The sequence below is a fragment of the Leucopleurus acutus genome (genome assembly GCF_964270905.1).
Source record: "Leucopleurus acutus genome assembly, chromosome: 9".
Taxonomy (NCBI): domain Eukaryota; kingdom Metazoa; phylum Chordata; class Mammalia; order Artiodactyla; family Delphinidae; genus Leucopleurus; species Leucopleurus acutus.
This window is the reverse complement of record NC_139144.1, coordinates 67,251,824-67,266,245: the sequence shown is the minus strand read 5'-3', so window position 1 is coordinate 67,266,245 and position 14,422 is coordinate 67,251,824. Positions and strand designations below refer to the sequence as shown.

The 14,422-nt window shown below is 41.9% G+C and overlaps 1 protein-coding gene across 2 annotated transcripts in view; it reads left to right on the top strand.

The window, feature by feature from the left end:
- Nucleotides 1–9,956: 9,956 nt before the first annotated feature.
- HERPUD2 (HERPUD family member 2) overlaps nt 9,957–14,422 on the top strand; it is a 42,086-nt gene continuing 37,620 nt past the window's right edge. Inside the window, exons 1-2 of one of the 2 annotated variants that reach the window (XM_082846678.1) lie at nt 9,957–10,277; nt 10,482–10,899. In XM_082846678.1, coding sequence (XP_082702804.1) covers nt 10,753–10,899 — 147 coding nt within the window. In that variant the 5' untranslated portion in view covers nt 9,957–10,277; nt 10,482–10,752. Of the gene's footprint in view, nt 10,278–10,481; nt 10,900–14,422 lie in introns of those variants that run through there. The other variant, XM_082846677.1, reaches the window with a different exon arrangement.

Below are 14,422 nucleotides of genomic sequence, written 5' to 3'. Positions count from 1 at the left end.
GCAAGTGTATAATAATTATAGGAGATTCTAGTCATATGTGCAATAAAATATAATAGATTAAAATACTGAGTTTGGCAGAGGAGTTAGCAGGAAAATGCATGTGGTACAGCTAATCATTAAATGTCAGAGGAAAGTATATAAGAGATAAGAATTAGGTACAATGCTGAAATTCCTGTGTTTTTTTTTTCTCTGCTTTTCTGCGTAGTTAAGGAGCAAGTTTATAGTTAATCAGGGATGTTGCTTTTGGCTACCTGAGATTCCTAGCAGATGTCTGAAGAGGGATGTCCCCCCCATCACTTCTGAACTTCGTCCCTGTGACGCTTTTGCTGATCTCATGGTATTCCTCAATTTGGCCCAGATTTCTGTCCTGTAGTTTTCCCAGACACTCTACTGTCTGCTATTGCATACATGAAAGAGGACATAGATGGTTACCCCAAATCCTACAGGTACAGAAGTTAGAAGTGGTGTTAAACACAGACAAATAGGAAATGCCATAAAATTCAGAGGCTTTCGTATCAACAGCTCTATCAATTATTAACTGACTCACCTTGGGCAAATTACTTATCTCATTTACCTTCTCTGTAAAATGAGTATTATCATTTAGTCAATAATGTTCATTGTTATTATGAAAAAGGGATTGTCCTGGGTAACAGTGATAAAAAATTTGTTTAAGGTATGATATCTAGCCTCAGGGAGCTCACAGACTTATCAAGAGATAATTATCACATGGTAAATGAAATAGATTTCACATAGAAGTACAGACAAAACATCTAAGGATGGGGCAGGGAAAGTTTGCAAGTGAGGGCTCAGGGTTTATCTTGAAGGGATTCAAAGAGATCACTACATAAACACACCTAGCACACTCCACATCTGTAATAAGTACTCGATTAATGTTAAATTGCTTTGTCTTCATTCTGGAATGATCTTAGTTACGAATTCTTGCAACAGAGCTGAGCATTTTGCACTGGGCAACATCAAAGTTGTGAAACATAAATTCCTTCAGGGAGATAAAATCCTGCATTCTTTAAGAATGAGTGTTACAAAGACTATACTTAAGAAGCTGTCCTATTACGCTCTAAAGCCTGGAATTTAACAAATTTTCTTAGTCAAAGCTAGTTTGCTGTTTCAAAGATTCAGCCTAGTTTACAAACCCTAGGGAGTCACGACACAAAGAAAGAAACTAAGAAGACAAGATTTTTCTCAAGAACTTTGGCCTTTTCTATTGACCAGTTATGAAACTACTTAATTGTTATGCATGTTTTTGGCAATATTTTTCGAGATAAGATAGAAAGTACAAAACCTTTGAAATGTGAAATACTTTGAATGAATGAAGTGGGTTTCTAGTGCACGGTATTTGAAGCACTTGACTTAGTTGTCATTCCCTTTCCTTAACCCATGTCAGTTAAATCAATCAATTATCCTGCTGATCCCAGATCTGGCCTCAGAATCTTAACACAACTAATTAGGAAGCCACCACCAACATAAAGAAATTGCTGCAGTTACTGGAAGCGAAATGGGAGGGATGGTGGAGAAAGCGAAATGGGAGGGATGGTGGAGAGTGTAATAAAAAAGGATGAGGCTTGTCCTTAAGAATGGCACAGTGAAAAACAGGCCTTAAGAAGGCGGAGGTAGACATGCATGTCTGGTAGTGTGAGGTCCGTCTTATCTCCTGTGGCATAGCTAGACCTCTCTGAACTTACAGTGTCGGCTGGGCTTGTGGAAAGGCAGTGGATTGGTTTTAATGAGCATATAATCTGGGGGAAATGTGAGAAAAAGTTGGAAAAAGCTGAGGAAAGGAAGAGTCAAGTCAAATTATTGTTTGCCTTTTGCAAATTGCCCCCAGTCCACTTCGATACAGCAGATCCCTCACTTTCCTCTTCTGCTTTTGGCTGAGACATAAACTGGCTGGGTTGCAGAAGGGCCTGGGATACTGCCCTTACTCTATTTTGTCTTACAGTCATTTGTGGGCTTGTCTTATTTTCTCCTAAGTTGGAAACCCCTTGAAGGCAAGTATATCTTACTGTTCTTTGTGTCCTCTATTATTGTGAGTAGCACAAATATTATTACTGTAAATGGTGAACATTAAGTATTGTTGCAGTTGAGCTAAGAACTGACATTCCTCTGCATATAATGGTCTCTGATCCAAAGGATATATTGCATCCTATGAAACAGATTCTCATCCTTTCAGGGTGCTGTCTTCCAAATGGCACTATAACTAGGGAGTTTATCTCAGTGGCAGCATCCCCTTCAGTCAGGCCTGGTCTACAAATGAGAGCAACACAGAGCTTTACAAGGATGTGGGAGCTCCCCTCACTCATGTATTTCTCAATGCCTTAGTGAAGTGAGTATCTTCTGGGCCTTCTCATGGAACGTTGAAGGGGACAGGTGGGTGTGCAGGTAACACACAATACATTTAACATACCTATTTCCCTAGGCCCTTGGATTCCTTTATCTACATGATGTAGATAGCTCTGGTATCTCAGCTATATTAAATGTAGGCCATGGTTGAGTCCAAGTTTCAGTCGACCAATCAATCGTGAGAGCTACCTTCAGCTTCCTGAACTAACACATCAAGCCTGGAATCTACTAAGTGCATTATATCCATTAATTTGGCTCAATCTAGTGCTGTATTTCACCCTCCGAGGTCTAACACTCTTAGAATATACTTCCTATTTCTGCTGATATAGATTAGTAAAGTCTTGCAATTATCTTGGTGTGTAAGCTATTTCTTCCTGGGTCACTGTGTGTACCTGTCGCCATGGAGAATGCTGAGATTTAACCCTAGTTTTAGGTCTAGGGGCAGTAGTGGGTGGTTATAGTGTGTCTCGTGGAGAATAAATATTCCCTTTTAAGGCATCTTCCCTGGTGAGGTTCTCACAGAGTTTTTAAGCAAAGGAAGGCTAGTCTCCAGAGGGCAAACTTCTTTCTTTAATAGAAGTAGCTTGGAGTGACTTGTAGTTTCAAGATGATTAGCTTCATCTGTGTTCAAGCAGCTGTTCCCCATTCCAATTTTCAGGATCCCATTCTTTCTCATTCAATGCTTTAACTTTTATGTAAAAAAATGAAAAAAAAATTAGCCATTTTATTTTAGTAATAATGATGATGATAATGATGTTAAAAAATGCAGGCTGCATCCTACTTTGGGTTTCCCTTTTTCTTTCTTGGCACACTTTTTCTTTTTGCCTAGTACACTTTGTTTTTTTCTGTAACCCTGGTCTTTCTTCTCTGCCCATTCTTTTCTGTTTTTTCCTTTTAAAAATGTTTAAAGGTTACACTCCATTTTTTAAAGGTTACACTCCATTTACAGTTATTACAAAATATTGGTTACATTCCCCATGTTGTATAATACATCCTTGTAGCCAATCTTATACCCAATAGTTTGTACCTCTCACTCCCCCACCTGTATACCACTCGCCCCCGCCACTGATAACCGCTAGTCTGTTGTGTGAAAAATTTGATGGAACTGCGAATACAACTATTGCTACAATTCAGCAATCCATATAATAAAATTTTGTGCTTGATTTTTGACAATATCACCCCTGTGTCTGAAAGAACTAAAAGATTCTTTTATAGTTATCATGGAAGCTTTCTGGTCTTAGACTGTGGCTTGAGCTGAGAGTTGAAAGAAATGAGCTTGTGATTTCCTTTCTATAAGTGCTAAAGGACACTCAGAAGACTCTATGCCATACTATTGTCCTTAGAGACATCTTAACTGCCATAATGGTCAAGTGCAGCATGGAGCTGGGCAATCTCTTGCTTCAGCTGACATGTCATCACGATCAACCACAGATGACAGTTTGCTTACTTTAATGCCCTCATCTCACTTCTCAATGGGGAGGAACCCAGCCAAAGGGCATGACCAAGGCAATCCTCAAATTCTTTGTGTGTTTCTCTCCTGGGATCACTACTGATATCAATTCTGTATCAGTTAGGGTCCAATCAAGAGACAGAAATCAAACAATATTTTGAACATGGAAGGTTAAATATAAAGAATTACCATTTATAACAAGGAACTGGAGTGATAAGGAGATGGATAGCAAAGAACTAAGAGAATGCTAAAGAATATAGGAAAATCAGATATAGTGATCATCTACTGCCCTAAGGGCTGAGATAGACCCTCCTTGAAGAAGTCCAGTGACTGTGGCTCATTTGATGTCAGAGAAGTTTGCTGAGGGAGAAAAGCTGGCTAAGGGGTGTGAGGGGAAGCTATTCATGAACAGTGTTGTACTGGTGGTACTCCATGTGAAGCCATTTGATGGGGTTCCAGGGAAAGATGCTCATGGGTGTTGCCTGCAAAGTTGCCTGTTCACGGGAGGTGCTACACACTGCTGGCCACTGGGCACTGCTGGAACTGAGAGCTGCAGAAGCCACACGTGCTGTAAGAGCCTGCCTAAGGGAGCACACTACACTACACAGGTAGAGAATTCTATTCTTCCTCTAGTGTCCCTCCAGCGCTCTTTACTGACAAAGCTTAATATCATGAAAGCTGGAAAAGGAGAAGTATTGTTACTTATAGGATTTATTTCTATTATCACAAAGCAGGCAATGAACAGTGTTTTGGGGCCCTTGAGGCAGTAACTTGGTAAATGGTTCAAAAACCCATTTCCTTTAACTGGAGAAACCTTACAATGAGGACTAAATTTTGTTGCTGCTCTGAAAGGCATTACAAATGGCCCCTTCAAGAAGCTGATAAAGGGCTTCCCTGGTAGCGCAGTGGTTAAGAACCCGCCTGCCAATGCAGGGGACACGGGTTCAAACCCTGGTCCAGAAAGATCCCACATGTCATGGAGCAACTAAGCCCGTGCACCACAACTACTGAGCCTGCGCTCTAGAGCCCACGAGCCACAACTACTGAAGCCCGCGCACCTAGAACCCATGCTCCGCAACAAGAGAAGCCACCGCAATGAGAAGCCCATGCACCGCAACAAAGAGTAGCCCCGGCTCGCTGCAACTAGAGAAAGCCCGCGCACAGCAACGAAGACCCAACGCAGCCAAAAATAAATAAATAAATAAATAGCTGATAAAAACCACGGACTCTCCCTCCAGATAAATGCACAGTCCTATAGATAATTCAGGGTATGTCTCTGGACCCAGATTAAGAACCCCTGAGTTAGGCCCATGACTACTCTCCATGTTCAATTTAGTGATTATTCTTACCTTTATTTGAATGCAGTGTAGCAAATTTAATATTCCCAAACTCAGCTAAACTATATTTACTTTTAGCAAAAAAGATAAACATTTGAGAAATATAGCCAATAGAGTTAGATAGTTCTAATTTTGGGGGGAGGAACTTGGTGAAACATCTCTGGGAAGAGAGGCTAAATGCCAGAGGAAGGGCATGCAGTTGTGAACCAACTGCAAGGTTACTATTGGGATTTGGACTTGGATGGCTGCATACAGAAGGAACAGGGTATCCATTATGACCTGCTATGCTTTGGTAAGGTACATTATGGTAACTGGCCTCCAGTATGACAGGAGGTCCTTACCTCCTAGTATTCATGCTCATACTACTCTCCTCCTACAATGACTCAGGGCTGGTCTATGTGACCAAATAGCACACCATGTAGGTGACAATGTAAGATTTCCGAAACTAAGTCATGAAAGGCATTGCTGCTTCAGCCTTGGTCTCTAGGATTCCCTCATTCTGGGGGAATCCAGCTGTCTGGTTGTAAGGACATTCAAAAGCAGTCCTGTGGAGGGACCCACATGGGGAGGAACAGAGACTTCACACCAAAAACCAGCCCAACTTGCCAGCCTTAGGAGTAAGCCATCTTGGAAGTAGATCCTCCAGTTCCAATCAAGTTTTCCGATAACCAAATGCCAGCTGAAATCCTGACTGCAATTTCAAGAGAGACTCAAAACCAGAACCAACAGCAAAGACTCCCAAAATTCTGACCCAGTTTTAGGGGCAATTTGTTTTGCAGAAATAAATAACTAATACATATATTTAGGTCAAAATTCTTTAGAGGATGAAAAATATAAGGGATTTCCCCTTCCCCCCCTTCCTCTGGTCACCTAAAGGAGGTCAGTGAGATGCTATTTGCTACAATTTTCTCCAAGTGTTATGATAAATAAGTCAGTGGATTAACTCATCAGAGAAATTAGACTTCTGTCTTACCCAAATGGTCGCTCTAAGAACTGACTAGATACATAGTTTCTGAAAAGCAGGAAATCCAACTGCTAAACTACCTTATGAAGATTTATATTAATACAGAAATAGAAATATAGACGTGTCCTTATGAAGACTATTCTAGGGAAATCATGGGTCGAAATGCTCATTATGGTCACCATAATTGAGGAGGGCTATGCAAAGTAGTGTGTTCAAAGGTGAGTCACTGTTTTGAGTGATCTGGAAACTATTCTTAAGGATGGTTGAAGAATCTGGGGATGTTTAGTTTGGATAAGATGTAGACAGCATTTAACCATTTGAAGGGCAGACGTGGAATAAACGTAAACATATTTTGAATTAATCAAGAGGAGAAAAGTGGCCTAATGACAAATTATAGCAATGCAGATTTTAATTCACTTATAATAACCATGGCTGTTTAACAATAGGTCATGCTGTAGTAAAAACTATGGTGCTCCCTTTCCCTGGAAGAGTTTAAGCCAAAGTTGGCTGATTGCCTTTCAGAGATGTCCTAAGAGTGATTCCGGCAGTACTTGGAAAGCTGATCTAGATGACCTCTAAGATGTTGTTCCTGAAAGCCTTTTCCTCCTGAATGTGTCTTGTTATGAATGAATATCTTTAAGTTCAGTGTAGTGGAAAGAGTGTGTATTACAGAGGAATCAGAATTCTATTTGGAAGTTACTAGCTGTGTGACTTGGGGCAAGACATTTAGCCTTTCTGAGCTTCACTGACCTCACTACCTCTCACGGCTGTTCTGAAAATTCATTAAATGACACATCACTTAAATCATCCACTTGGCATTCAATGCATGTGTGGTTTTCTTCATTCCATTTTCTACAATATGGTTTATAATCAAACATCTGGGACCAATTAAGATTTTGAAAGTGCAGTGTTGAAATGAGCTAATTTTCCTAGGCTTGAAATGTAGGATTTCACTTGTTTTTAAACAATAAATTTGATTGAGATTTGATTAGATGCTTTGTGGCACAGCATCTTAAAAAAAAAGACAAGTTTGGTGTAAATAGAAATAGAAGGAATCAATCAGAAGCCAGATGGCTATCATCATCTTTGAAATTTGCAACTGCAAGATCATCACTTGACTAAAATCTTTCTTCCCAAGAGAGTTATCATAAAAACAAAAACAAAAAACCCAAAACACTGAAAACTATATTATTCAACATCATAAAGTATTTTACCTTCCTGGAAGGTATTCCAAATTTTAGTAAGAAAAGCTCAGTAATAAGCACTTTATTTTCTTTAAAATTTTAAAAGAAACTGGAATCTCACAGAAGGAGTCAATATAAGCTTTTCTAGCTGTCCTCCTTCCCAATTAAAAGAATTAGAAGTAAATATCCCACAAATACTGGAAATCAGTTTTATTATTTACGAATAATTTTCTTTACGTGTTTTACTTTGTCAACAAAGAAAGTTACTCCATTGGCAGAAATCACCCTGAATTACTGAACTAGCTACTAAAATTATGTGTATTGAACAGTTAATATTGTTAAAGTAGATTTGGCCTTAACAATCACAAATCCTTTATTATCTATTAGCATCCTCCCCTTAAGCATTCTCATTAGAGGCTGTCTTTAAGTAGCAAATGGTAACTGAGATGTGTAGTTGTTCTTTCACATTTCCCCTTCTTATGTGCAACACGGACAAAGAACAACAAACAGCTCACAGCAGCCTCTAAGTAACTGCTATCTTGCATTCCCTCTATGCTGTTTTTCCTACTCCAAATTCCAAGTTAAACACTATCAATAGTCTAGGGACTACCCTTTCATACATTTTTCTATAAACACATACACGTAATTTAACAAAAATGGGATCATATTTACATACTGTTTTTATTGTGGGCAAGTTCCACAGCATCAAAAGCATTTTTAGGTTGTTAACTCAGGTGGCTGTAAAGCAAAAAAAAAAAAAAAATCATTTCTGTCAGATACTCTATCATCTTTATACTCATATATTTCAAATTCTTGAATGTTCATTACATTTTAAAATGATTTTGTCCATGTTAGTGAACCTCTGATGAACTCTACTTTAAGTAGTGTCTATCCAGTGAAATGCACATTCTGTCAATATTAATATTTATTAATATATATCTCATTAATAATGTACATTTCAGAGTGCCAAGAGGGATGACCACATTACTCTAAGGGGTTCCCGGAAGTGTGAGTCACAGGTATAAGTGACAGGAGCCGCAGGCTTGGGTGGTGGTGCTTGTGGCAGTTGCGGTTGGGGAGACTTCCTCCTGCCTTAAACAGAAATTGGACATGAAAGAATTCTTAGAGCAGACAGCTTGGGACTTATATGGTGGCACACTTATGCTATAAAGGATTCATCCTCTTTCAATTGTTCTGTTCTGCCATCCTTGTAATACAGGCCTTTGTTCTCCTGTTTGTTGCTTCAGGACTGAGCTGTGGCTGCCCCACTGCCAGCATCACATTCCTCCAGTAAGAAAGACAGGTGTAGAGGGCAAGGATGAGCTCTGGTCTGCAGAACATGTTCATCTGAAAGCTCCCCTGGAAGCCCCAGTAGCAACTTCACCTTTCATCTTATGGGCTACAGCTGTGTCGAATGGCTGCTGCTAGATGTAAGGGATCTAGAAAAAGTACTTGTAGCTAGAATTAAGTTAAGGTTCTATTAAGATGACTAGATACTAGGTAGAAAAAGGGTCTGCTACAGGAGATCCAAGTCATAGTAAACTGTTCTCATTCCATGACAAGAAATAAAGGAAAATTCACTCTTATTTTAGAAGAGCATTGAGAGGGTATGGCTAAGATATGGTAGGTGTCCTATCACAAAGAAAGAGGTGAAGGAGGAGAGGGTGTAAGGGATCCTGGGGCACTAGCTGTTGAGAGGAAGAATTTCCTCTTGGTCTCTAACTTTCACTAACTCCTCTGCAGCTGAGAGGGGAAGAGACCAGGTCCCCAAAGCCCCCTACATTATCTGCTTGTATTCACCTATAAGTGGAAGCCTGGACCTGGGCAAATGCACATCTCAACTTACTGCACTGACTCCTAAACCTGTGCAGAAAATGGAGAGTAAGTCGGCTTTGGGCAATAGCCTGAAACTTCGCGTTCCCACGTGTAAACCATAAACCAAAAAATAACACTGCCAACCGTCTTCATCTCCCACTGTGCTGAACACACAGTAGGTGCTCAGTAAACAAACACTTGCCAACTTTTGAGAAAACGGAGAGGAAATACATGGAAATTAATATTTAGTTGAGAGACTGATATACTCCAGAACTGTACCAGATGGCTTACCTACATAGCTCATTTAATCAACAGCACAGAGTCAGGTGGCCATTACCGTCCCCATTTACAGAAGTAAACTGAGGCTCAGGAAGGTTAGCCAGGGTCACACGGAAAGTAGAGGTAGACTGAAAGCCTTCTCCTTATGCAATGTACCCCCAGTCCCTCCTTCCCCGAAGCTCCAGGTACCGTGCTTTGCAGACAGTCGACACAAGAAATTATGGTCAGAAGTCTGATTGAGCATCAGCAAGGACACTAACTTTTGAAGAGACAGCTCTAAGGATGAGGAACACTTCCCAAGTCTTCCGGGTGTGGTCAAAACAGAATGTGCTAACGCCAGCGAAGCGAGTGGAGGCCCGAGTACCGCTGGGGAGGCAATGCGGAGCAAATGGCCTGGCCTGGCGGGCTCTACACGCCCGACTAACTTCGAGGCGACGCAGAACTCGGCACCGGCCGCCCTGGGCCGCCAGGGGCGGTCGGCGGCGGGACCTGGAGGGCAGCGCTCGGGGGCGAGCCGCCCCTGACGCACTTCCGCCCTGCGTTTTCCGGCTTAAAGGGGACCCGGACCTTCTTCACAACAACAACAAAACAGGCGCGCTCGCGGCCGGCGCCCCTATTCTAGTCCCCGCCCTCCTGCCACCTGTCGCCGTCTCGGCCGCGCCCCGCCTTGCGCTCCAGCTGCCCTGCCGGAGGGGTCAGGCGGAGAGCCCTTCGGCCAACTTCTCCCGCTGCCGCCGCGCCGCCTCGCGAGATCCAGGGCCGGGCCGTGGGCGCCGCCGAGCAGTAGGAAGGGAGCGGCCGCCGCGGAGGACGCTCGGCCGTACTGTGTGATCGGTGGCCGTGCCCGGGGGAGGAGGGCGGCGGTGGCGGGCCCCGCAGCCATCTCTCAGGTAGCCCTGCCTGTCGCGGCTGGCCGCCCTGAGCGGCCCGTCCCCTTCTCCAGCCCGCGTGGCGGGGCCGTCGCGTCGGGGCCTTGTTGCGTTTCAGCTTAGGGGTCGCGGCGGGGCGGGGCGGGGCGGTGGCTCGGGCTGTCGCGCCCTCACCCTTCTCTACCTTCTCACCGCTTTCTCTCTCCCCTTGGCTTCCCTCTGCAGTCCGGAGCCCGGCGGAGCCCGAACCTGGCGGGGAAAACTGCACCCCCGGCCGGGCCCCCAGACCCCGCCGCCGCCGCCGCCTCCGCCCCTGGCCATCATCCTCGGCACCGGCAATGGCCTTTGTATCGCCCGATGCACTTGTGACTGACTTGGACAAGGAATAAGAACCCATTCGCTTCCGTCCCCATCCCAGCCGCACTGGCAGTAACCACCTCGGCTCATTTGGGCTTAACTGCTGCTCCTCTTGACTCTGTTCGACCTTGGAGGCACCATGGACCAAAATGGGATGGAGATTCCTGTGACCCTCATCATTAAAGCACCGAATCAGAAATACAGTGACCAGACTATTAGCTGCTTCTTGAACTGGACCGTGGGGAAACTAAAAACGCATCTGTCTAACGTGTACCCTAGCAAACCAGTAAGTGTCTAAAACCTGGGCGCAGCTGCTCTGGCCAGCAGATTTTCGTGCCATATACTCCCTTACTCCCTGCTTATCCCCACCCCTCTTGAGTCAAATAGGTCTCTTTGACTGCAAAGTATTTTGACTGCGAAGTATTTTGCGTTCGGAGGTTATGCGACTCTCTTGAGTGTCTGAACCATCATTAATATCTTCCTGATGAGGTCCAGTTAATTAGTAAGTGTAATTAGTAAGTGAAATATCAAGGCACATGAGAATTGGCAGGCATACAATAGGACCGTTTTCCTTGGACTCAAAGTCATCAACCTAAAATGGGAATGACAGGTGCATCCTTTAAAAAAAAGATAAACACTGCAATCCATACTCAAGCTTATATTGCTTATTAGACTAAAATTCCTTTTTACTTTCAACATCTGGCCCAGAAATTTGCTCATTGCTGAAGAGCGAATTTTGAAATAAGTATGTGACCCCTATGAAAGTTATACTTTACACACTAGTATATATGTTTCAAGAAGCAAAGAGTTATACGTTTTAGATTCACTTTCTTCTGCCCCTTCCTCTCTCATTTTCCTCCTGTAGAGGACACAGAAATTTTCTTCATTTAGAGGAGAACAGTCCTTCCACACCCCCACCATTTGGTGCATCATTTTATTCCTTTCATATAGCCATTTGTAAATCACTGCAGCAGTGTTTTTCATTCTGAATCACATCTGGATATTGCAAAGGTAATAAATAAAATAGACAGTACGGCTCTATCTGTCCCCAAAGTTAGATTTGAAAGTTATCAACACAGTTGATAACTAAATCTTGGAATAATTTAGAAAAGTATAATGTTGTGTAGTGTGTATGAAAGTTAGGCTTTCATGTTCTCCATTGTGTAAAAATTTCATTCCTGAATAAGTAGTTTTCAGTGATTACTAAACCTTTTTTTTTAATTAATGAAGAAGCTTGGATTTTTAGGGTGGGAAACATTTTTGGCATCTGGCAAATTTAAGCCAGCAGCAAGGATGTGTTGGAAGGCAACTGTGCTTTCTAGGTTTTACTTAACACTTGTTTTGTGCAAATAAGTAAGGAAGGCACTTGATCTATATTAAGATGTTAATGAATTAGGACTGTTTCAGTGTTACAGTATTAAGTTTAGTTAGGCATTTAGGCTTCTAGAATAGCTATAGAAATAGGGTGGTTATTGCAAAAACAGGTGGTTTAGAAAAACAACTCTTAGTTGGCAGTAGCTATGTTTGTCAGTACTTTTTGATTACAAATATTTTTAGTAGGAGAAATAAAAACCCTGAAGTATTTAAGTACTTGGGACAAAATAGTTGGAACTCTCATTCAAATCTTTTCTTGAAAGGTAAGATTTACACAGGGGTAACAATTTCTCTTTAAAAGTTTCTGCTTTACAAAAGATTTCCTATTGCATATGACTCATTTTACACATTTTTAAAGTAGAAAATAGCTTTTCAGGATAGGCAGAATTGAAAGCTTTAGACTTCCATAGTAGTGTTCATAACATAGCCATTCATAAGTACATTATTGAGCATATATCTAAGTACTTAGTTATATGTTCAAGTGTATACTTATCTGAGGATCTTTTACATTATATGATTAAACCAAAAGGGACTTGGTTTGCACTGTGATAGAACAAGAGTTATCACTTTTCTGAAACTTTTTCTTTTTTAAAAAGTAAGAGAGGAGTGTGAACCCTATTTGTCTTACCTGCTCCTGGGATAAGCCTGTTTTTGGCAGGAGTTCTGCCATCTTAGCACTTATCTCAGTGGAGTGCTATCAGTGCCCATGTGGATCAGTCAGCTGCTGGAGGACAGATCAGTTGCAAACTTCTCTACACCCGGCCCTCCTAAGCTGCTTGCTTCTAGTACACACCGGAGTACACACTTTTGGAAGGTATACCAAATAATATGCAGCCTATTAATTACCTAACCTTGTGGCAAACCTTTTTTCCTCTTCCAGCAAGTTTTCTCCAAGTGAATTGTAATATCTGAAGTTTATTTCTAGGTTAATGAAGGTGGGGATGGTGTACATGTGTTTCTTTTCTTTTCTTTCTTTTAAAAATAAATTTATTTATTTAATTTTTGGCTGCATTGGGTCTTCGTTGCTGTGTGAGGGCTTTCTCTAGTTGTGGCGAGCGGGGGCTACTGTTCGTTGCGGTGCGCAGGCTTCTCATTGCGGTGCCTTCTCTTGTTGCAGAGCACTGGCTGTAGGCGCACAGGCTTCAGTAGTTGTGGCTCGCGGGCTCTAGGGTGCGGGCTCAGTAGTTGTGTCGCACGGGCTTAGTTGCCCCGTGGCATGTGGGATCTTCCCAGGCTAGGGATCAAACCCATGTCCCCTGCATTGGCAGGCTGGTTCTTAACCACTGCGCAACCAGTGAAGCGCACATGTGTTTATTTTCATAGAACTTCACTGAAAACTTTGAAAGGTTATTCACACACTCACATTCTAGCTTTTTTTATCACTTAGAACTGATTTGAAGTATCACAGTTGTTTAACAGACCAACTGTTTACTGATACTCCAAAGCCATAGGTAGTCCTCAGCATAGGAATTGGAGTCCTTAAAGTTTACTTGTAAAGTTGTTATTTAGAATGGAGAAATTTAACAATATAAGCAATATTATATTGTTGATTTAATATAAAGGAAGCTTAGATTCTTATGACCCCCCACAATGACTACTTAACATTGATTCTGTTTTTAAGTGTCTCAAGTGCTGTTTGGTGTTTAACAGATCATTTCTTATGCCTGATTCCTTGCGCATAAGAAAGGTGGAGGTGGGTGGACTTGGAAGCAGAGAAGGGTTTAGTGCCTGGTAGAAGCAAGTGTTCCCCAGTGTGAAGTAGAACAGTTTCGTAGACACTGCTCTTATTGCATCTGATGGGTCAGGGGAGGTAGAGGGCCTTGATCCCTGTGGACGGTGGCTTCTAGGAAAATAAATGAGAGCTGCTGGAGGGAGAAGAATGGAGATTTGAAGTTGTTCTTTTAGGATCTCTACAAGGATAGGTCACATGCCTACATGCTGTTAATGGAATTCTGGCTAAACTCTGCAACAGTGTGTAAAATCTTAAGATTTTAGCTTTATGGTCAGATATTGACTTCATTTAATCACAGATAATCTCCATTTGCATGGATATTTTAAATTCAACCTCCCCTCCCCTCAATAAACCCACCACAAATATACCCCTCCTTACAAAGCACACTTTCTTGGGCTTCATTTATTTATTTAATTAGGAATTTATTGACCTGGCATTTGAAGGTCTATGTATATACTAAGCAAAAAGGTGGTAAGAGTCCTTTGCTCTTAAAAAGCTCAGGTCTAGTGGGGGATACAGACATATAAGTAAATAACTACAATATTATGTACTAGTGTTATATAAGAGGGATATACTGAGTGCTGTAGGAGCACTGGAAGGGAATGGTCCACTCTGGAGTGAGGGTAAGGGAATGTGTAGCTGTTTTAAGAAGAGATTCACAGGGACATTTTTCTTAAAGAGTTAATAAGTTTTAATCAGATTA